General features: G+C 33.7%; 3 protein-coding genes across 6 annotated transcripts; 2 read left to right on the top strand and 1 right to left on the bottom strand.

Moving 5' to 3' along the window:
- Positions 1,075-4,290, bottom strand: LOC109330047 (protein translocase subunit SecA 1-like). Of its 2 annotated transcripts, none has more exons than XR_002105616.1 (5): positions 4,050-4,290; positions 3,821-3,969; positions 2,484-2,640; positions 2,154-2,269; positions 1,075-1,453 (listed from the first exon to the last, which is right to left on the bottom strand). XR_002105616.1 is itself a non-coding variant. In XM_019564035.1 (5 exons), the coding sequence occupies exons 1-5, from the start codon at positions 4,252-4,254 to the stop codon at positions 1,435-1,437; spliced, it is 651 nt and encodes a 216-aa protein (XP_019419580.1). In that variant the 5' UTR covers positions 4,255-4,286; the 3' UTR covers positions 1,075-1,434. The 2 variants fall into 2 exon arrangements, 1 of the variants encoding a protein (XP_019419580.1); XM_019564035.1 differs by having other exon boundaries at positions 2,479-2,640; positions 4,050-4,286.
- LOC109330045 (WD repeat-containing protein 48-like) lies at positions 6,490-12,006 on the top strand. Its single transcript, XM_019564032.1, has 13 exons — positions 6,490-6,616; positions 7,841-7,953; positions 8,263-8,421; positions 9,425-9,490; positions 9,597-9,686; positions 9,801-10,088; positions 10,262-10,359; positions 10,427-10,462; positions 10,550-10,670; positions 10,807-11,043; positions 11,444-11,539; positions 11,654-11,719; positions 11,889-12,006. Exons 2-13 carry the CDS (start codon positions 7,849-7,851, stop codon positions 11,931-11,933), a joined length of 1,407 nt encoding a protein of 468 aa, XP_019419577.1. The 5' UTR covers positions 6,490-6,616; positions 7,841-7,848; the 3' UTR covers positions 11,934-12,006.
- On the top strand, positions 14,205-23,389 carry LOC109330107 (WD repeat-containing protein 48-like). 3 transcript variants are annotated; one of them, XR_002105626.1, is made up of 19 exons: positions 14,205-14,331; positions 15,556-15,668; positions 15,978-16,136; positions 17,140-17,205; positions 17,312-17,401; positions 17,516-17,803; positions 17,977-18,074; positions 18,142-18,177; positions 18,265-18,385; positions 18,522-18,758; positions 19,159-19,254; positions 19,369-19,434; positions 19,604-19,642; positions 19,780-19,914; positions 20,321-20,682; positions 21,297-21,390; positions 21,602-21,735; positions 22,504-22,626; positions 22,995-23,389. XR_002105626.1 is itself a non-coding variant. In XM_019564139.1 (19 exons), the coding sequence occupies exons 2-18, from the start codon at positions 15,564-15,566 to the stop codon at positions 22,600-22,602; spliced, it is 2,280 nt and encodes a 759-aa protein (XP_019419684.1). In that variant the 5' UTR covers positions 14,205-14,331; positions 15,556-15,563; the 3' UTR covers positions 22,603-22,626; positions 23,015-23,389. The 3 variants fall into 3 exon arrangements, 2 of the variants coding, with proteins under 2 accessions (XP_019419684.1, XP_019419683.1); XM_019564139.1 differs by having other exon boundaries at positions 21,547-21,735; positions 23,015-23,389; XM_019564138.1 differs by having other exon boundaries at positions 21,547-21,735.

Here is a 23,389-nt window from a genome sequence, read left to right as displayed (position 1 = left end):
AAGAAGGTCCATGGCCTAGGCTTGGGACCTCCATTGCACTTAGGAGGGGTGCTTGCTTAAGGTCTCCCCAAGAGGGAGAGCCTACATCATAATTTATGGTAGTGGGGACTTGCGTTCGCGCAGTCCCTCCCAATTCTAGTTTGAAGTTGAAAGTCATATTTGTTTGGGCAACATGTGTCCTTTCAGTTGTGTTTATCTGGGTCGAGATATCATAATTTTGTGTCTGGTAAGATTTCATGCTTATAATTTAAAGATTGTTTGCCATCACCACAGCACAAACTTTGAAAGAATTGGATTCCTTTTATGATTGTCCATGGAGAATATCAAAAGTGTATTCACTTTAATCCTTCCCATGAATTCAGACAAACCTTAATAAACACATAACTAATGATACTTTTAAGTCTGGTTCCATCTGATTTTGCAATAGGGATACATGAACAGACAGTTACTTGTTTACGCATTGCTTTGCTAGTGAAATTCGAGCTCTTCTGTTGTTTTACAGTTTGTGTCACTCTATGTGTCGTAGACTTGTGATTGGTCAAAAAAAATATATTTAAATTAAAATTTAATTATGAAATATTTTTCTAACGAATCACAAGCCCATGACACATGGAGTGACACAAACTATAGGACAACAGATGTATACCCGATTTGCACATGTCTTAGCCTCAAGAGATCTAATAGACTATTTTTTTTCTATTTTTTTTGTCTTCATATATATTTCATTATTTCTCATTACTAATTGCTAAGTAGTTAAAGGGCTAAACAGAGAGTATCTTTTCCCTTTCATGGATCTGAGGGTCAGTTCCAAAATAAACAAGAAAAATACACATAACTCTACTTACACTGGTCTACTATGAACCATTCTTTAATTGAAGTTAACCAAAAATTCTATCAACATCCAAAAAAAATATTGCTTACACCAAGACACGTGAACCATCCGTCTAGCGATTTACACCAATAGATGGTCCATCCGTCTGGGTGCGGCTAGCGATTCTTCGGTGCATATAGAATTTCCCATGCAGTAGATGAGTTAAAGCAATGTCAGCTTTTAAAATAAGACTACAAAGTGAGTTGCTTTACATTTCATTGCAGTAACATTTTTCTTATTCTGTTGCACAATATTTGGCCAGGGTAAATTGACAAAAAGAACTAACTATTCTTCATGTTCAAGACAACAAAAATCTTATGTTTAACTCTGCCCTATGAGCATCTCAAAAATTAGAAAAATAAATAAAACACAAGAAACTATTTGGCAAAATATTTCATTCTAACATCAGCTACTCGAAAATGGTTTCACTCTAGTGAATTGTGAAGCTTATCAACCAGAACCAAATAGAACAGAAAATTACTGCAGAGATCCATTCTACCATATGTAGCCACTTGAAACAGATCAGGCTTCATAGCTGTTTAATATTTAACCTCTGAATTTCTTCAATCCTTTCCGCAGCACCTTCATAAATAATTATCCAGAAGCATAAAGTGATCAATTTTGAAAAACTATTCATAAATACTATTCAGAACAATTAGGGGGAGATGTCTTTTAAAGGCAACCTAGTGCTGTACTTGTAAACCCCCCGCTATGTGCGGGGTCCGGAGAAGGGTCGGACCCACTATGTGGCCTTAAATTTAGGCACCTTATAATGCATTTGCAAAAGACTGATTCCACTATGATAGTCCTTGTAGGAAAAATATGTAAATGAAAAAGATGCCAAGGAGGTCGCTATTTACAAATAGACAGGCAATGGTTTTCAGACTACAATACAGAGTCAAACACCAAATCCATTTTTTTAAAAACATTAGACAATTTCAAAAGAAATTTAGTTTCACTGTAACTAATGGAGAAGTATGAAATAAAAGGTATGTGTAGCAAACTGCTCCAACATAGCAAAAGCAAAAGAAATGTAGTTAACTATCGGTAAGGAAGGAATTCTGGAAAGTTTTGCTTAGCCATGTACGTATATATGATTAAGTTCGTCTACCGTGTAAAAAGTATGCAGAGAAAACCCAAGAATTTACAACTAGCATGGACAGACAGTGTGTTTCACTTGTCTAATTAATGAACAAGCAACTCACAACCGAAAAACTATTAGTAAACAACTCAGTGTATAAGAAATTGAAGGGGGGAAACAAAAAAATGGAGCAAAATTAACCTTTTATATCTCTTCTTTGAGCCACATGGGCAAGGTGCATTCCTGCTAATTTGTCCAGACTGAGCCAAATTAGACCTTGCAAGATCGAATGGAGTTGAACCGACCATCTTTTGCAGCTAGAGAACATAAACAAGGCTGGTTAAACTCAAATTCAATGTCTCCACAAGAACCAAAGTAATAATATATTTGACATGGTAGAGTAAAGTTCTTATGCAGCTGCATATACCAATACATTCACATATACCAAAGGCAATAAATAAGCATCTCAATGACTTAGTTTGCATTAGATACAACACAAATACAAATAATGAGAAGCATTAATTACATCACCAAAGCTTTTTGGCATTGGTTTTCCTTCGTCTTTTAATGTTTGTATCTTTTTCTGAGCTTCTTTAGCCCAAGTGAACTTTGCAAGTGCATTCTCTACATCAGCGATTGTGCAGTTACAGTGTTTAGCGGCTGCTTGCTTTTGTGCAGTCTGGAGGTTCTGGAGATCACGAAAAACATAAAGTTAAAATCACGAGACGGGTGCCTAGTAAAAACCATAACAATAAACTATCATACAAACAAGAAATATTATAAGAAATTATAATGAATGACACATCCCTCAGGTTTGACTTAAATTAAACCGTCTTCCTTTGATGTTTACATTATCATTACACAATCCGTTTAGGTTTTCGTTGTCATTACACTTATCCCCTTGAGGTTAATACTGTTATTATACTTAGATATACTCTAAGAGATAAAGTCTAATTAAACCAAACCAGACCTCACGAGACATGGATACAATATGGCATAGATACCAGATATTGCAAATTTAAAAATAACCACAAGATACAACATGGCTATAGCTACAGCCTGCAACAACAACAACCAAATCTTCAGGTCCGTTTGCGAGTTGAGTTTTAGAGGAGAAAGAAGGGAAGAGAAGACTTCAGAGCCATCTCACAGTGCATTGCATGGCTCTCAAGCCTCCTCTTTCCCTTTCTTCCCGTCCAAAATGCAACTCGCAAACACACCTTTAGTCTTACTAAGTGGACTAAGCTACATGGATCGAACGAAGTCACAATGTTCTATCATAAATTATGTCTATCTCTATATATTTCCTAATAGTTTCACCTATGACTTTTTTAGTTTTCCCTTGCCTCTAAAAAATACATTATTCTTCATTTGATTTACTCCTTATTAGGGCTTCTGAGAGTCCACGCATACTGAAACCACGTAAGGCGCAATTCAACCATCCTAGCTACCCAAACTTTCTCCGTATTGCATTCATTCTTAATCATATTTTTGTCCAGTCTTTAATGTTAACACCTCATCCTTGACATACAACCCCTCTGGGCCCATGAATTTAATGATTACCTCCCGCGACTCGAACTCATGACCTCAGAGAGTTATAGCCAAAGATTTCACCGACTTCGCTACCACTAACTCCCACACAAAACATATAGCCAAAAATTTCATTGAGTCGCTACCACTAAGCTATTGTACAGTCATCCAAAACAACATTTCCATCTCCCCTACATTTACTTTATACTTATGTGGTAAATTTACAAATCAATATCAAATTTAAAAATCTTAAACCAGAATAGAAAAATAAAAATAAAAAAGTTAAGTAACTAAAAACATAATAAACTACACATTTTAAAAGAGAATATTAATTATACCTCACCAGTAGGATCGAAAAGAGCGAGAAATCGAACAATGGCTTCAGATTTCTCAAACGCAGTATTAAACGTAACTTCACTACTTCTTCCAACCATATATTCCTTAAACGCTCCTATTCTTCTCGCATTCTTCATTTCATCAGCAAAACCTGTTATCTCACTATTATATAATAACAATAATAATAATTATAAAATGAAAATTGAAATTCAAAAATGGATGTGAAATTACGAAGGAGTGTGAATTGATGAGAAGAGATTTGCGATAAGTCTTCTTCAGTAGTAGTAGCTTTTTGGCCTGTAAAGACGTTTGTGACCTTATTAATCCATGAAGGAGAATTGAAGTGAGGAGTGGAGAAAAATGAACGGTGATTAATTGAAGAATTGAAAATGATCTTGAAGCTACGAAATGAACGAAATGATGATGTAGCAGCCATTGATGAATTTGAGCTTCACTATGTTTCTTCGTTTTGCTTCTTATATATGCAACTTGCGTTGCAAAGAAAATAAAAAAAATGTCTAAATGGGCCAGTGTTTGGTCTTTTTGGATTGGCCCAATTCAACTTTATTGTTACAAAATTCATCACTTTTAGATTATTATTTTTTTGTACTACGAAAAGTTATTGGTAAGAAACTAATATTTTTCAGAGATGTGACTGTCCCTCCCAACAAGTAGGGCTGACAATGAACCGAATCAACTCGATATTCGTTCAAAAATTGATTCGTTATTTAGCTCGATAAACTTGGCTCATGAACCAGATAAGGGAACTGAAAATTGAGTTCGTTAAATAAACGAACCGAACTTGAGTTCGATATAATTGGACTCGTTATGTTTATGAACTGACTCGATATATATATATATAAACTCATTTTTATGTTTATTATGACTCTTACATTATTTTTTATATTTATAATATATAAACAATATTATATTAAAACTTTTTTTTTAGTATTTTTCAAATTTTAATTAATTATTTGAGTTATCCAAATGAACCATTCGAACTGAATCAAACAGTTCACGAACTTTAATCGAACCAAACTCGAGTTAAAAAATGAACTCGCATCGAACTCAAGTCGAGTTTCGAGCTGAGTCAATCCTTATCGAGCTGAACTCTAGTTCAACTTGATTCGGCTCGTTTCCGGCCCTACCAACAAGTATTGCTCTAAAAAATGAACATTTGAACTTTTAGTCATTTTGGCAGTTAGTAAGACTTTACACTACTAAACAAATGTATTGCTGGTAATTCTGGATTATTTGTTTATCATGACATTCATTAGTATTATAATTAATTATAGAAATTTTAAGAATTTGGATAAGGTAGAGTAGCAATTAAACTTCTTTTATGTCTTTTTGCTTAGTAGCTCCTTTTTGGGTTGTTCAGATTTTTTAGATAGATGTAATTTTTAACAAAGATTTGTTTTGTTTAGTATACTAACGACATGGTTGTAGGTTGATGATGAGTACATGCATTAATTTTTCTCATGTGTTAGTTAATTAACTATTGTGACAAATATTTGGTAAATAGACTCAATTATATTATGAGAAGATATTAAGTGTGTGAATTGAGATTCAAATGTTGAAAGTTGTATTCCTCTTTTATTAAGTATAAGTGGTATGATTTGAAGAATTCTTAAAATGAGAAAATGATAAATTTTTATCATTGATTTGATATCACAAAGATCTTAACCTAGTAAATAAGTACATGTTTGTTTTATTCTCACTAGATGGTGTTTGATTGCAATAATATTGTTTTAGCATATACCAAAGAATGTCATAATCAAGTAAGTTTCATTTTCACATTTGATTGTCATATTTGGTTGATAAAAGAAATAAACATAATTGATTATTCAAAAATACATTTGATTAAAAAGAAAAAAAAGTACAAAAAATGACTTAAAAGTTATTTATAAAAAGGTTTATCATTTTCATATTTATACTTTAAAAAGAGGAAAGTAATGTACTCATTTTTTTTAGAATTTTAAATTCACATTGTCTTTTGTCAATTTTCTTTTTAAATCATTAGAAATAGTCATCGTAATGAGTCAAGTAGAATTTGGCTAGGTTAACTCAACTTGTTAAAGAATGACTCAAACTAGTTTAATTTAAATTATTTTTCAATTTAAGATCGACTCAATTAAAATACAGAAATTTTTAAACAAATTAACAAAATCAAATTTATATTACTTATTAGCTCGATCATGATGATTAACTCAAATATATATGCATACACATAGCAAGGGAGTATGAAATTTTAATAATAAAATATAATATTTCATATATTAATATTAAAGCTATATTATATTAAATATTTTTAAAATATGTATACATATGTTTATATATTTAGTATGTATAAATTTAGGATTATATATATATATATATTATTAAGTTAGATTTATTAAATTATAGTCATTTTAAGTTCAACTTATTTATTTAACAAATTTATTTTTAATAAAGTAAATGATTCTGTACCAAATTTATTAAAATAAGTAATGAAAATTGAGGTTTCGAATGAACATCGAGTTAATTCGTACCGCGTTATTTTTCGTCATGATTTTATCTTCATCTTATAATAACATGAAAAGACCATCGTGCCCCCTAATTAAAAAAGAACAGAAAAATGGGTCAAAGGATCTACCAGAATAAAATCCAACACCCATAATTACATTACATTTTCACTTCCTCCATTTTCTCTCTCTCATTTCAATTCCTCCATTTTCTTTTTCTCTCTCTCTGAAACTTCGTGCAGTAGAAGAAAGAAACAAAGTTCAAAAGTGCTTCAATTCTCGTCACTCTTCACGGTTTTCATTCTCTTTCTCTACCTTGATTTCTATTTTTTATTTGTTTGTTTCAATTTTAATTACAGATAAGTTCGTTTTAGCTTATGATCGGTTATGTTTCTGATTTCTTACATGTTTTTTTACGCTCTATAGGAACTGATTTTTGAAATTTTTGGTGTATTCGATAGTTTCAACGAGCTCAATCGGTGATTGATTACGTTAATTGTGTAGCTATGGCTTTTGGATTTACATTTGAGTTTGTTTAGGCTTTTTGTCTTTTGAGTTTGCATTGAAAATAATCATCGATTAAGGGCCAGTTTGTTTAGGCTTTTCAGAAGAAAAAAGTGATTTTTGATTAAAAAATCTGTTGACATTAACTTTTCTGTTGGGATAGTCTATTTCTAAAAAGCTGAATAGGAGCTATATTTTCCAGCTTCCAAAAAATCACATTTTTGGAGTATCTTAGAATCACAAAACAAACAGTTTGTTTAAGCATTTTTGAAATAAAAAATCACTTCAGAAAAAAGGCTGTAGAATCAGGGAAACAATGATGTTTAACTTTGTCCTGGATGCTCAGGCTAGTACTGTGTCATGGTTGTAGGAAATTGAAAAGGGGATAGACATTAAATTGTAGATATTGAGAAGACTGAGGTTCACCTCATTTGATGGCAGAAAACGTTTGTTCACAAACTGAGCAGTGATTAGCTGAATAAATTGTATGCAAATTATTTTTTCTAGGATTTCATGCCACATTATCACCGTGGGCATATGTGTAATATTATGGTCTTATTTGAGGTTGCATGGGTCACGTTTCTTGCTGTTCAGCGGAAGTTTTGGTTCTACAAGGATCAGTTAAAAAGTAGATTTTGTAGAATTATAGTATTTGTTAATTTGTATTTACATACACTGCTGAAAAACATAACATCTGCAATTTAGCTCGATTTTAAAACATTCCTTGGGAGTTGGGATTGCATATTTAAGAGCTGCTCGATTATCCGGTTATGCCTAAAGCATTTGTATGTATGACTTCGGTGGAAGTGTTTGGATATGTATTAAACTTTGCCCCTGGGAGTTACTCTGTAACCTTCTTTGTTAAATAAATGGTCATAATTAATCAACTACATCTGTTTTTTCTTTTTAACACCGTCGGAAATGCTCCTAAGTTGAATTTCTTCATTAGAATTGCTCTATTTAATTTACTCCTGGGTATACATTTAATGTTATGAGATTTATGCACTTTCATAGTTTTCGCGATGCACCGCGTGGTTAGTGCGGGTAACACAAGCAACAACAATTCAACTCGCCCTCGTAAGGAGAAGAGGTTAACATACATTTTGAATGATCCTGATGACACAAAGGTGAACTCATTATTTCTTTATGTTATTTTCCTTTATTAAAACATGCAAGTTTTATGGTTGCTTCTTGTAATTGAATACTTATTCTTACAAATATTTTGCATCTAAGCCTGCCAACTGTTTGTTGCTGGCCCATATTAAATGCATGCAACCATTGCATACACCTTAGCATACTTTTTGTCTCTCCAACCATTGAACTCTTCTGCAACAATTGCACAGAGATCTGTGCAACTCTATGTAACCCTCACTGGAGATGCTCTTAGCAGCACTGTCTGACTACATTTTCATTTGACAATTGGTTCTTTTCTGCAGCATTGTGCAGGCATAAATGGTTTGGCTGTACTTAAGTATGCAGCATCTGATGGGTCTGATTATCTCTTCACTGGGAGCCGTGATGGCAAGCTAAAACGTTGGGCACTAGCTGACGATGTAGCAACATGCTCTGCTACCTTTGAGTCTCATGTGGATTGGGTAATCCTTATCTTGTTCTTTTCTAATTTTCTTCCCCACCATTTGTTAGGTGGCATTTAATTTAATAACCTCACAACACAACATTGTTTCTTTACCACTTTTACTTGATGAAGCTATATGTGGAGGGATTTTTTTGTCTTCAGTCCCCCCTACAATGGGTATTTAAGTGGATTCATGTTAATAATGCATTTTTGAAAACTTTAATCCCCAATCTCAGTGGCCAGATCAAAATGTTTAAGAAAGTATATGGTGCAGTATGGAGATCTTGTTAGTTGTTACCATTTTATTTGCAAAGCATTTCTCAATCCTGGACGATCGGTATTTGATCATGTGGGACCTGTATGTGATGTTTGGTTGAGATCAATATTATATATTTTTAGTCTTATGCAAAAGATGTCTGAACTCTGCAATTCCTAAAGGCTCCCACCTAGCAGGGTCTGGGGAGGGTAGATGTATGCAGCCTTACAAGATAAGAGGCTGTAAAAGAAATCAAAACCCATTGGACTCTCATGTACAAATAATAATAATTCTGTAACTGCAAGTGCAACTTAGTTTTAACTGAATATCTTAAGATATATCGTATATGTTACCACTGCATTCTTGAATTTCCTTTTTAGGCTGTCTTTTTGTCCACTTTCCTTCTTTTATGTTGTAAAAATCCAGATTTCCTGAAGTTTCCCTTGGCCATCCTATCCTTCAAAATATTTTTTTTCTCTAATTATTTTGTATTTCTAGAAAATGCAGCAGCTACTTTCTTGAAATCTAGCCAATCCTTCACGCTCTTTATGCCAATGTTCCCGAGCCAGTAGTCATCCTTAAACATCACATTTTCCCCAAAACTTCACAACCCTGTTTGGTAAACATTTGATTTGTATGCACTAGATTAATAGGGAATGGAAATGCTGAGTCCTTCATACCCACAAAACATGGTGCCATACAATTTAAAACATGTGCATTACGACAAAAGTTATAGCAATATATACATATTAATTTATGGTTACAGGTTAATGACGCTGTTATTGTTGGTGATAATACACTTGTTTCGTGTTCTTCAGATACGACTGTTAAGGTTTGTTGCTTGCTAGCTGTTATTTTTTCCATCAATCGCTGATTTTGATATAATTATTTACTCTTTTGTTGTGTTTTTAAACCAATGTGCTGAGTATTTGTGCCAGACATGGAATGCTTTGTCCAATGGAACATGTACTAGGACGCTCCACCAACACTCTGATTATGTTACTTGCCTCGCAGCAGCAGGAAAAAATGTATTGTACTTCAAACTTTCTATGCACCCTATTAAGTTAATCAATTTAAAGGTTCATTTTATTGTTTCTATATAATCCATTTTCTAATCCTTTGATAGTGTATATGCATTTTAGAGCAATATTGTCGCCTCTGGTGGCCTTGGCGGGGAAGTTTTTATATGGGATGTTAATGCTGTGCTTGCTCCAGTTTCTAAGTGTAATGATGCTACGGTTGATGATTCTTCAAATGGTATGAAGAGTTCTGGCAACTTACATACTGTCGGTTCAAGCAACAATATATGTGTGCACACTACTCAAAAAGAAGGCTACAGTCCAATTGCTGCTAAAGGCCATAAGGAGTCGGTTTATGCATTGGCAATTAATGAAGGTGGGGCAGTTCTTGTCTCTGGTGGCACAGAAAAGGTACAATGTGACTTTGATGTTGAGATTTATGTTCTGACTTGTTGAGGCTTTGGTTCATACTTGTGGAACTTTATGCTTGAACTTAGTAGCTTGAATTTTATTGGCTAGATTATGGGATGTTCTCTCTGACCATGAGAGCATGCTTTATCTATGTGTCTTTTTTGTTTTTCTAGGTTGTGCGTGTCTGGGACACTAGATCTGGATCGAAGACTCTGAAGCTAAAAGGGCATACAGATAACATCAGGGCGCTGCTGCTAGATTCTACTGGAAGGTATGTGGATATCGAAGTGAACATTATTCTGACGTCAGCTGGACAATTTTAACATTCATTAGTGCAGGTATTGTTTATCCGGATCTTCGGACTCCATGATAAGGTAATGTGTCATATGATGTTATAAGCATTTTTAGTTGTTTTGTTGTGTTATGTTGTTGACAAATAACATGTCCATCTTTCCTCGTAGGTTGTGGGATATAGGTCAGCAGAGATGTGTGCATTCTTATGCAGTTCATACAGATTCTGTATGGGCACTTGCCAGCACCCCGTCATTTAGTCATGTTTATAGTGGTGGGAGAGACTTTTCAGTGAGTGCAGCTTTCCATTAAAAATAACATTGATTTTATGTTTTTAAATGTTATGACTTGAGTTTATGGTACATCTCCATGCTCTGCTTAATTTTTGAAGCTCATTTTTCTAACGATCTATCTTTTATATCTTAAGCTATACTTGACAGACCTGCAAACGAGAGAGAGTAGTTTGCTTTGCACTGGCGAGCACCCTATTGTTAAATTGGCTTTACATGATGATAGCATATGGGTTGCCTCAACAGATTCTTCAGTTCACAGATGGCCTGCTGAAGGATACAATCCTCAGAAGATTTTCCAAAGAGGCAATTCTTTTATAGCTGGAAACTTGTCCTTTTCAAGAGCAAGGGTGTCGGTGGAAGGATCTAGTCCTGTATGTTACATTTATTTCTGAAAAAAATCACAATATTAATTTTCTGGAAAAATCTACCCCTGCATGTTAGATATAAATGACATTTCTGAAGGCATGGTTTATGATAGTACACAATGGCGTTGTTTAATCCATTTAGGCAAATCCACCTGGTGAGAAAAATCTTGGTTGTTGTTTATCTTCAGAGTGTTCTGTTGCTTGGGAACTCATAATACCAGTTGCGTATATACATTTAAAGATGAAGCATGTATTTTAAAAATCCCATATTAGTACTACCTATTTGGGGATATGATGGGTTGGTCTTCTACACAGGCTTTGTTAAAATAAATTTTCTTTTTAGTTCTGTCTGTTTTTGGGGAACTAATATTTGTATGTTTGTTGTCAAAATTACAACTGTTAATAGGTTCCTGTATATAAAGAACCTACCTTGACTATCGCGGGCACCCCTGCAATAATGAAACATGAAGTTTTAAATAATAAGAGACATGTATTGACGAAGGTAATCGCTTTTGTCTTCTGTTGATCTTATTATGCCAAAATGTTGATATGGCATACACTCTTCTGATAGTCTTTTTCTGTTATCTTCTGAACTGATAAATAACTTTTGTTATAGGATACTTCTGGTTCAGTGAAGCTGTGGGAGATCACTAGAGGTGTCGTAGTTGAAGATTATGGAAAGGTAACAACTGGTTGTATTTTCATTTAGTAACTTGCATGACAATCTGTTTCCTAGGGAGTAGGGAGGGAGCTTGGCATTATTGTTTTATATTTGTAATAGTTTCAACTGTACCATGTTGGACTCATTTTTGAGTTCATAATAGCTCATGCTTTACTTGTGAACTATTTAGGTTTCATTTGAGGAGAAAAAGGAAGAGCTATTTGAGATGGTATGATTACTGATTTACATCATGAATTTCACTTTTAGTTATAGTTTTTATTTTGTAGCGTAACATTGATGATTTATAGTAGTTCGGTAGCTCTGCCTGGCTTTTATTTTTGTTAAATGTTTTGCATTATGGGCCAGTGTTTGGTCTTTTTGGATTGGCCCAATTCAACTTTATTGTTACAAAATTCATCACTTTTAGATTATTATTTTTTTGTACTACGAAAAGTTATTGGTAAGAAACTAATATTTTTCAGAGATGTGACTGTCCCTCCCAACAAGTAGGGCTGACAATGAACCGAATCAACTCGATATTCGTTCAAAAATTGATTCGTTATTTAGCTCGATAAACTTGGCTCATGAACCAGATAAGGGAACTGAAAATTGAGTTCGTTAAATAAACGAACCGAACTTGAGTTCGATATAATTGGACTCGTTATGTTTATGAACTGACTCGATATATATATATATAAACTCATTTTTATGTTTATTATGACTCTTACATTATTTTTTATATTTATAATATATAAACAATATTATATTAAAACTTTTTTTTTAGTATTTTTCAAATTTTAATTAATTATTTGAGTTATCCAAATGAACCATTCGAACTGAATCAAACAGTTCACGAACTTTAATCGAACCAAACTCGAGTTAAAAAATGAACTCGCATCGAACTCAAGTCGAGTTTCGAGCTGAGTCAATCCTTATCGAGCTGAACTCTAGTTCAACTTGATTCGGCTCGTTTCCGGCCCTACCAACAAGTATTGCTCTAAAAAATGAACATTTGAACTTTTAGTCATTTTGGCAGTTAGTAAGACTTTACACTACTAAACAAATGTATTGCTGGTAATTCTGGATTATTTGTTTATCATGACATTCATTAGTATTATAATTAATTATAGAAATTTTAAGAATTTGGATAAGGTAGAGTAGCAATTAAACTTCTTTTATGTCTTTTTGCTTAGTAGCTCCTTTTTGGGTTGTTCAGATTTTTTAGATAGATGTAATTTTTAACAAAGATTTGTTTTGTTTAGTATACTAACGACATGGTTGTAGGTTGATGATGAGTACATGCATTAATTTTTCTCATGTGTTAGTTAATTAACTATTGTGACAAATATTTGGTAAATAGACTCAATTATATTATGAGAAGATATTAAGTGTGTGAATTGAGATTCAAATGTTGAAAGTTGTATTCCTCTTTTATTAAGTATAAGTGGTATGATTTGAAGAATTCTTAAAATGAGAAAATGATAAATTTTTATCATTGATTTGATATCACAAAGATCTTAACCTAGTAAATAAGTACATGTTTGTTTTATTCTCACTAGATGGTGTTTGATTGCAATAATATTGTTTTAGCATATACCAAAGAATGTCATAATCAAGTAAGTTTCATTTTCACATTTGATTGTCATATTTGGTTGATAAAAGAAATAAACATAATTGATTATTCAAAAATACATTTGATTAAAAAGAAAAAAAAGTACAAAAAATGACTTAAAAGTTATTTATAAAAAGGTTTATCATTTTCATATTTATACTTTAAAAAGAGGAAAGTAATGTACTCATTTTTTTTAGAATTTTAAATTCACATTGTCTTTTGTCAATTTTCTTTTTAAATCATTAGAAATAGTCATCGTAATGAGTCAAGTAGAATTTGGCTAGGTTAACTCAACTTGTTAAAGAATGACTCAAACTAGTTTAATTTAAATTATTTTTCAATTTAAGATCGACTCAATTAAAATACAGAAATTTTTAAACAAATTAACAAAATCAAATTTATATTACTTATTAGCTCGATCATGATGATTAACTCAAATATATATGCATACACATAGCAAGGGAGTATGAAATTTTAATAATAAAATATAATATTTCATATATTAATATTAAAGCTATATTATATTAAATATTTTTAAAATATGTATACATATGTTTATATATTTAGTATGTATAAATTTAGGATTATATATATATATATATTATTAAGTTAGATTTATTAAATTATAGTCATTTTAAGTTCAACTTATTTATTTAACAAATTTATTTTTAATAAAGTAAATGATTCTGTACCAAATTTATTAAAATAAGTAATGAAAATTGAGGTTTCGAATGAACATCGAGTTAATTCGTACCGCGTTATTTTTCGTCATGATTTTATCTTCATCTTATAATAACATGAAAAGACCATCGTGCCCCCTAATTAAAAAAGAACAGAAAAATGGGTCAAAGGATCTACCAGAATAAAATCCAACACCCATAATTACATTACATTTTCACTTCCTCCATTTTCTCTCTCTCATTTCAATTCCTCCATTTTCTTTTTCTCTCTCTCTGAAACTTCGTGCAGTAGAAGAAAGAAACAAAGTTCAAAAGTGCTTCAATTCTCGTCACTCTTCACGGTTTTCATTCTCTTTCTCTACCTTGATTTCTATTTTTTATTTGTTTGTTTCAATTTTAATTACAGATAAGTTCGTTTTAGCTTATGATCGGTTATGTTTCTGATTTCTTACATGTTTTTTTACGCTCTATAGGAACTGATTTTTGAAATTTTTGGTGTATTCGATAGTTTCAACGAGCTCAATCGGTGATTGATTACGTTAATTGTGTAGCTATGGCTTTTGGATTTACATTTGAGTTTGTTTAGGCTTTTTGTCTTTTGAGTTTGCATTGAAAATAATCATCGATTAAGGGCCAGTTTGTTTAGGCTTTTCAGAAGAAAAAAGTGATTTTTGATTAAAAAATCTGTTGACATTAACTTTTCTGTTGGGATAGTCTATTTCTAAAAAGCTGAATAGGAGCTATATTTTCCAGCTTCCAAAAAATCACATTTTTGGAGTATCTTAGAATCACAAAACAAACAGTTTGTTTAAGCATTTTTGAAATAAAAAATCACTTCAGAAAAAAGGCTGTAGAATCAGGGAAACAATGATGTTTAACTTTGTCCTGGATGCTCAGGCTAGTACTGTGTCATGGTTGTAGGAAATTGAAAAGGGGATAGACATTAAATTGTAGATATTGAGAAGACTGAGGTTCACCTCATTTGATGGCAGAAAACGTTTGTTCACAAACTGAGCAGTGATTAGCTGAATAAATTGTATGCAAATTATTTTTTCTAGGATTTCATGCCACATTATCACCGTGGGCATATGTGTAATATTATGGTCTTATTTGAGGTTGCATGGGTCACGTTTCTTGCTGTTCAGCGGAAGTTTTGGTTCTACAAGGATCAGTTAAAAAGTAGATTTTGTAGAATTATAGTATTTGTTAATTTGTATTTACATACACTGCTGAAAAACATAACATCTGCAATTTAGCTCGATTTTAAAACATTCCTTGGGAGTTGGGATTGCATATTTAAGAGCTGCTCGATTATCCGGTTATGCCTAAAGCATTTGTATGTATGACTTCGGTGGAAGTGTTTGGATATGTATTAAACTTTGCCCCTGGGAGTTACTCTGTAACCTTCTTTGTTAAATAAATGGTCATAATTAATCAACTACATCTGTTTTTTCTTTTTAACACCGTCGGAAATGCTCCTAAGTTGAATTTCTTCATTAGAATTGCTCTATTTAATTTACTCCTGGGTATACATTTAATGTTATGAGATTTATGCACTTTCATAGTTTTCGCGATGCACCGCGTGGTTAGTGCGGGTAACACAAGCAACAACAATTCAACTCGCCCTCGTAAGGAGAAGAGGTTAACATACATTTTGAATGATCCTGATGACACAAAGGTGAACTCATTATTTCTTTATGTTATTTTCCTTTATTAAAACATGCAAGTTTTATGGTTGCTTCTTGTAATTGAATACTTATTCTTACAAATATTTTGCATCTAAGCCTGCCAACTGTTTGTTGCTGGCCCATATTAAATGCATGCAACCATTGCATACACCTTAGCATACTTTTTGTCTCTCCAACCATTGAACTCTTCTGCAACAATTGCACAGAGATCTGTGCAACTCTATGTAACCCTCACTGGAGATGCTCTTAGCAGCACTGTCTGACTACATTTTCATTTGACAATTGGTTCTTTTCTGCAGCATTGTGCAGGCATAAATGGTTTGGCTGTACTTAAGTATGCAGCATCTGATGGGTCTGATTATCTCTTCACTGGGAGCCGTGATGGCAAGCTAAAACGTTGGGCACTAGCTGACGATGTAGCAACATGCTCTGCTACCTTTGAGTCTCATGTGGATTGGGTAATCCTTATCTTGTTCTTTTCTAATTTTCTTCCCCACCATTTGTTAGGTGGCATTTAATTTAATAACCTCACAACACAACATTGTTTCTTTACCACTTTTACTTGATGAAGCTATATGTGGAGGGATTTTTTTGTCTTCAGTCCCCCCTACAATGGGTATTTAAGTGGATTCATGTTAATAATGCATTTTTGAAAACTTTAATCCCCAATCTCAGTGGCCAGATCAAAATGTTTAAGAAAGTATATGGTGCAGTATGGAGATCTTGTTAGTTGTTACCATTTTATTTGCAAAGCATTTCTCAATCCTGGACGATCGGTATTTGATCATGTGGGACCTGTATGTGATGTTTGGTTGAGATCAATATTATATATTTTTAGTCTTATGCAAAAGATGTCTGAACTCTGCAATTCCTAAAGGCTCCCACCTAGCAGGGTCTGGGGAGGGTAGATGTATGCAGCCTTACAAGATAAGAGGCTGTAAAAGAAATCAAAACCCATTGGACTCTCATGTACAAATAATAATAATTCTGTAACTGCAAGTGCAACTTAGTTTTAACTGAATATCTTAAGATATATCGTATATGTTACCACTGCATTCTTGAATTTCCTTTTTAGGCTGTCTTTTTGTCCACTTTCCTTCTTTTATGTTGTAAAAATCCAGATTTCCTGAAGTTTCCCTTGGCCATCCTATCCTTCAAAATATTTTTTTTCTCTAATTATTTTGTATTTCTAGAAAATGCAGCAGCTACTTTCTTGAAATCTAGCCAATCCTTCACGCTCTTTATGCCAATGTTCCCGAGCCAGTAGTCATCCTTAAACATCACATTTTCCCCAAAACTTCACAACCCTGTTTGGTAAACATTTGATTTGTATGCACTAGATTAATAGGGAATGGAAATGCTGAGTCCTTCATACCCACAAAACATGGTGCCATACAATTTAAAACATGTGCATTACGACAAAAGTTATAGCAATATATACATATTAATTTATGGTTACAGGTTAATGACGCTGTTATTGTTGGTGATAATACACTTGTTTCGTGTTCTTCAGATACGACTGTTAAGGTTTGTTGCTTGCTAGCTGTTATTTTTTCCATCAATCGCTGATTTTGATATAATTATTTACTCTTTTGTTGTGTTTTTAAACCAATGTGCTGAGTATTTGTGCCAGACATGGAATGCTTTGTCCAATGGAACATGTACTAGGACGCTCCACCAACACTCTGATTATGTTACTTGCCTCGCAGCAGCAGGAAAAAATGTATTGTACTTCAAACTTTCTATGCACCCTATTAAGTTAATCAATTTAAAGGTTCATTTTATTGTTTCTATATAATCCATTTTCTAATCCTTTGATAGTGTATATGCATTTTAGAGCAATATTGTCGCCTCTGGTGGCCTTGGCGGGGAAGTTTTTATATGGGATGTTAATGCTGTGCTTGCTCCAGTTTCTAAGTGTAATGATGCTACGGTTGATGATTCTTCAAATGGTATGAAGAGTTCTGGCAACTTACATACTGTCGGTTCAAGCAACAATATATGTGTGCACACTACTCAAAAAGAAGGCTACAGTCCAATTGCTGCTAAAGGCCATAAGGAGTCGGTTTATGCATTGGCAATTAATGAAGGTGGGGCAGTTCTTGTCTCTGGTGGCACAGAAAAGGTACAATGTGACTTTGATGTTGAGATTTATGTTCTGACTTGTTGAGGCTTTGGTTCATACTTGTGGAACTTTATGCTTGAACTTAGTAGCTTGAATTTTATTGGCTAGATTATGGGATGTTCTCTCTGACCATGAGAGCATGCTTTATCTATGTGTCTTTTTTGTTTTTCTAGGTTGTGCGTGTCTGGGACACTAGATCTGGATCGAAGACTCTGAAGCTAAAAGGGCATACAGATAACATCAGGGCGCTGCTGCTAGATTCTACTGGAAGGTATGTGGATATCGAAGTGAACATTATTCTGACGTCAGCTGGACAATTTTAACATTCATTAGTGCAGGTATTGTTTATCCGGATCTTCGGACTCCATGATAAGGTAATGTGTCATATGATGTTATAAGCATTTTTAGTTGTTTTGTTGTGTTATGTTGTTGACAAATAACATGTCCATCTTTCCTCGTAGGTTGTGGGATATAGGTCAGCAGAGATGTGTGCATTCTTATGCAGTTCATACAGATTCTGTATGGGCACTTGCCAGCACCCCGTCATTTAGTCATGTTTATAGTGGTGGGAGAGACTTTTCAGTGAGTGCAGCTTTCCATTAAAAATAACATTGATTTTATGTTTTTAAATGTTATGACTTGAGTTTATGGTACATCTCCATGCTCTGCTTAATTTTTGAAGCTCATTTTTCTAACGATCTATCTTTTATATCTTAAGCTATACTTGACAGACCTGCAAACGAGAGAGAGTAGTTTGCTTTGCACTGGCGAGCACCCTATTGTTAAATTGGCTTTACATGATGATAGCATATGGGTTGCCTCAACAGATTCTTCAGTTCACAGATGGCCTGCTGAAGGATACAATCCTCAGAAGATTTTCCAAAGAGGCAATTCTTTTATAGCTGGAAACTTGTCCTTTTCAAGAGCAAGGGTGTCGGTGGAAGGATCTAGTCCTGTATGTTACATTTATTTCTGAAAAAAATCACAATATTAATTTTCTGGAAAAATCTACCCCTGCATGTTAGATATAAATGACATTTCTGAAGGCATGGTTTATGATAGTACACAATGGCGTTGTTTAATCCATTTAGGCAAATCCACCTGGTGAGAAAAATCTTGGTTGTTGTTTATCTTCAGAGTGTTCTGTTGCTTGGGAACTCATAATACCAGTTGCGTATATACATTTAAAGATGAAGCATGTATTTTAAAAATCCCATATTAGTACTACCTATTTGGGGATATGATGGGTTGGTCTTCTACACAGGCTTTGTTAAAATAAATTTTCTTTTTAGTTCTGTCTGTTTTTGGGGAACTAATATTTGTATGTTTGTTGTCAAAATTACAACTGTTAATAGGTTCCTGTATATAAAGAACCTACCTTGACTATCGCGGGCACCCCTGCAATAATGAAACATGAAGTTTTAAATAATAAGAGACATGTATTGACGAAGGTAATCGCTTTTGTCTTCTGTTGATCTTATTATGCCAAAATGTTGATATGGCATACACTCTTCTGATAGTCTTTTTCTGTTATCTTCTGAACTGATAAATAACTTTTGTTATAGGATACTTCTGGTTCAGTGAAGCTGTGGGAGATCACTAGAGGTGTCGTAGTTGAAGATTATGGAAAGGTAACAACTGGTTGTATTTTCATTTAGTAACTTGCATGACAATCTGTTTCCTAGGGAGTAGGGAGGGAGCTTGGCATTATTGTTTTATATTTGTAATAGTTTCAACTGTACCATGTTGGACTCATTTTTGAGTTCATAATAGCTCATGCTTTACTTGTGAACTATTTAGGTTTCATTTGAGGAGAAAAAGGAAGAGCTATTTGAGATGGTATGATTACTGATTTACATCATGAATTTCACTTTTAGTTATAGTTTTTATTTTGTAGCGTAACATTGATGATTTATAGTAGTTCGGTAGCTCTGCCTGGCTTTTATTTTTGTTAAATGTTTTGCATTCTGCTTCAGGTTAGCATTGGCACATGGTTCTCTGTGGATACCAGGCTTGGAAGTTTGTCTGTCCATTTGGACACTCCCCAATGCTTTTGTGCAGAGATGTATTCGGCAGAGCTTAACATTGCAGGCAAGCCTGAAGATGATAAGGTATTGCTTTGTTTTTATAAGCAATTTACCTGCATTTATCTTATATTTCTTATTACAATGAGTCTGCTCCTAGGGTTTGGTATGCCATAACAATTAGTATTAACTTTGTCAACTATTTGCTTGCTGCTATTGACTACAACTATTGATTTCAACTTTATACAACTATTAATAACAACCATCTTCATCTACATGGGGTCCATTGCATTTAGTGGCACATAACCGTCGTCCTATGTTAGTCCATATTCTTGCTTAATCTGAAACAATTCCAGTCACGGTAATATGAACGCATTTAAATTATATTTATGTTGAACTGACATTGGAATGCATACAATGACATCACTAGAATGTTTCCTGTACTTTACTATCAAGTGTCAACTATCCAAATCAATGCTTTGTTATTCTGCAGGTTAATTTGGGTTTGGAAACCCTTAAAGGGATCTTGACTGATTGGTTGATAAAACGAAAGCAAAGAATGGGATCCCCAGCTCAAGCTAATGGGGAATTGTTATCTGGAAAGGATATTGCTGCTAGAAGTCTTGCCCATTCAAGAACTGTTGTTGATGGTAATTCTGAGAATGACATCATGGTTTATCCTCCGTTTGAGTTTCCAGTCGCTTCCCTTCCTTCCATTATTACGGAGGGCAGTGAAGGAGGTCAATGGAGAAAAAGAGTTGCAGATTTAGATGGAACTGAGGATGAGAAAGACTTTCCCGGGTGGTGTCTGGACTGCCTTTTGAATAACCGGTTACCTTCCAGAGAAGCCACTAAGTAATTTTTTTGTCTGCGTCTTCATTTTGATCTCTAATTATTACATTAGCACATGTTTGGACCTGAAAGGAAGAAACCACCCTAGTTGCAATTTGCATATCTTTATTAATGTGGCATAGTTGCCTGACATGATAGTAATATATTTTTTTGTTATAGCCCTCCGTCATATATTAAGCATGTTCTGATGATTCAAAGTTGCAGCTATCAATTTATCACTGTTTTCTAAATTAGAACTTGATTCTAGAGACTCATATGGGAGTAGTTTACACTTGAATCCTAAAAAAACATGGTGGTACATAAAATAGCTAGTATTACTGACATAAAGTGTTATCGGCATAACAAGTCACATGAATATTTTTCAGTGGCATCTATTGCCTGGTTTTATGTATTGACCACAGCATATTTTATCTTTTTTTTGGCATTTTAAATGGTTATTGCCCTCAAATTGTTGGATATGTTTTCTGGATTTTATAAATATGGAAAACAAATGGAAAATTGTTGATGATTTTGATTGTTTCAGTCTGATAACAATCTTTTAGCTTTATTATCATCGGTCTCTGACCAGTTATATAATTTTCTCTCTAACACAGATTTTTGTGTTATAACCTTTGCAGATGCAGTTTCTATTTGCATCCGTGTGAAGGCTCTACAGCCCAGATCCTCACACAAGGGAAGCTAAGTGCCCCGCGTATATTAAGAACTCACAAGGTATATTTTGGTCTTTACTAATTGACAATTTGGAATTAATAAGTTTCCTCACACATGTTGTTTAACATTGATATCATTTTTATTTTTTTGTTGTTTCTGTACAACGCATTTCTGAATGGTCAACTTAGCCTTTTACTTCTTTTTTTGTCGGTATAGGTTATTAATTATGTAGTAGAAAAGATGGTGCTTGACAAACCTTTGGATAGTGTAGCCAATGGAGGTTTTGCCCCTGGACTTGGTGCATCACAGTTACAGCATCAAGCAGTTGGGGATGGATCTTCCCAATCGGGATTTAAGCCTTGGCAAAAGCGTAGACCTTCTATTGAAATATTGTGCAACAATCAGGCAAGTTATATCTTCTCTTCAATGCTGTGTTATGACATTGTTTATAACATAGTCTTCTTCTAGATGCTGATAGTTGTCCTACTCTTCAATTCATGCATATGCCTTCTAGAATCTTTATGCCACCCTTGTTGACATTTTTTGTTTCCCATTGCTATGTATTCTAGAAATCATTGACGAAATTGTGTTCTTCCTACCGCATTTTGGAATATGGTTGCATTTGCGAAGTTATAAGTTTCACTGACTTCTAGCATCCATGTTCATGATGCAGGATGAATTGACAAAATCTTAACCAGTATCTTTAAATGTTGTTAAAATATTTTTGGTCTGGTTATCCTGAAAACCAGTTCAATGTACCTTATACCTATAATACCCTGACTTGTAACAAATTAGTTCAAAAACTTGCACTTCACTCAAACAACAATTATTAGTCATGTTATAGGTTCTCTTCACTGGATGTGATAAGATGAGCTCAACAGACGTAAATGCTTAATCTACTCTGCTTCTCTGCCCTTGTTTATAAACATGAGTTCTTATACTATATCCTCCCTAACATATTATTTAGTTCATCCTATTTAGTGGGATAAAGACTTGGTTGTTGTTGTATTGTACGATTATTTCGATGATGACAGTTCCTTTTTTCTTTAAAAAAATATTGTTCGACCTAAATTAACAAGACGTTTTGTTTGATTGACCCTAGTCTTTGCTTTAATGTGATATTATTTTTCGTGATGTAATGTGCATTTAGCCAACTATTTGGATTGTTTCCAGGTTTTGCCTCCTGATATGAGCTTAGCCACAGTGAAAACTTATATATGGAAGAAAAATGAAGACCTGGTTCTACATTACAGAGTGGTTCAAGGCAGGTGACTACAAATCACATAGGCATCAGAGGTGGGTTATCCCGATCTTTTCATAGATTTTCTCGGCTACGATATGATATTAAGCTTCCATTTTTTCAACAATTAGTCTGTACGATTTTCTCGCCACTGAATTTATCCCCTCCTTCTCATGTTCGGTACTTATTCTAGGGCATATAAGGGGAGCACATTTTCTGTACCAAAAAGTTTGTCACTCAACCTGTCATTTGTTGTGATCGGTTAAAAAATTGTATTTAAGTCAAAAGTTTAACGATAAAGTGTTTTTCTGATCAATCAAAGTAACTCACTTTTGTGGTACAACAAATGTGCTCCCGAGAAAGAGATATCACATTTTGTTGTCTTAGCAAGGTTTGCAGACTTCATTTCTATTAATACTTGCAGGTTTTCTAATGATTGTGTAGGATACTCCTGAGCATTTAATCTTCTTGGGTTGCCTGCATTCAACGGTGGCGCCGTAAGATTTCTGTAAATTCCGAGCTCTCATTTGCCATGAAATTTTTCTGCAGACTTGTTTGGACAGTTTTTTTCCCTTTCTAAATAGAAGAGAGCTGTTACTATAAATTTTGAATAATTATCTAGCTGGTGTGCATACTTTTACTTGATATGGTGGAGTCATTGATGTTCTGCATCTAGAAATTGACTCTGTTGAGAATTAGTGGGGATCATAATATTGAGGTGTTCTTCATGAACCAGTGAGTTAATTTAGAGATGACAAAGAAAACATTGTACATTTGAATTGTGAGTTAAATAAATACATAGCCATTGAATTATTTAAT

This window comes from Lupinus angustifolius, chromosome LG16, assembly GCF_001865875.1.
Source record: "Lupinus angustifolius cultivar Tanjil chromosome LG16, LupAngTanjil_v1.0, whole genome shotgun sequence".
In the NCBI taxonomy this organism is placed as follows: domain Eukaryota; kingdom Viridiplantae; phylum Streptophyta; class Magnoliopsida; order Fabales; family Fabaceae; genus Lupinus; species Lupinus angustifolius.
Note: the sequence above shows the minus strand (reverse complement) of the source record. Positions and strands in the feature narration are given on the sequence as shown.

Bases quoted from the DNA above. Each gene is read 5' to 3' on its own strand.
- LOC109330047 (XM_019564035.1), bottom strand. From the start codon at position 4,254: ATGGCTGCTACATCATCATTTCGTTCATTTCGTAGCTTCAAGATCATT. The intron at 3,970-4,049 runs GTAATTTCACAT...GTGAGATAACAG, and splicing joins TCATCAATTCACACTCCTTC to GTTTTGCTGATGAAATGAAG. The intron at 2,641-3,820 runs GTATAATTAATA...CGTGATCTCCAG, and splicing joins TTTTCGATCCTACTGGTGAG to AACCTCCAGACTGCACAAAA.
- LOC109330045 (XM_019564032.1), top strand. From the start codon at position 7,849: ATGCACCGCGTGGTTAGTGCGGGTAACACAAGCAACAACAATTCAACT. The intron at 9,491-9,596 runs GTTTGTTGCTTG...TATTTGTGCCAG, and splicing joins CTTCAGATACGACTGTTAAG to ACATGGAATGCTTTGTCCAA. The intron at 10,089-10,261 runs GTACAATGTGAC...TTGTTTTTCTAG, and splicing joins TCTCTGGTGGCACAGAAAAG to GTTGTGCGTGTCTGGGACAC.
- LOC109330107 (XM_019564139.1), top strand. From the start codon at position 15,564: ATGCACCGCGTGGTTAGTGCGGGTAACACAAGCAACAACAATTCAACT. The intron at 17,804-17,976 runs GTACAATGTGAC...TTGTTTTTCTAG, and splicing joins TCTCTGGTGGCACAGAAAAG to GTTGTGCGTGTCTGGGACAC. The intron at 21,736-22,503 runs GCAAGTTATATC...GATTGTTTCCAG, and splicing joins AAATATTGTGCAACAATCAG to GTTTTGCCTCCTGATATGAG.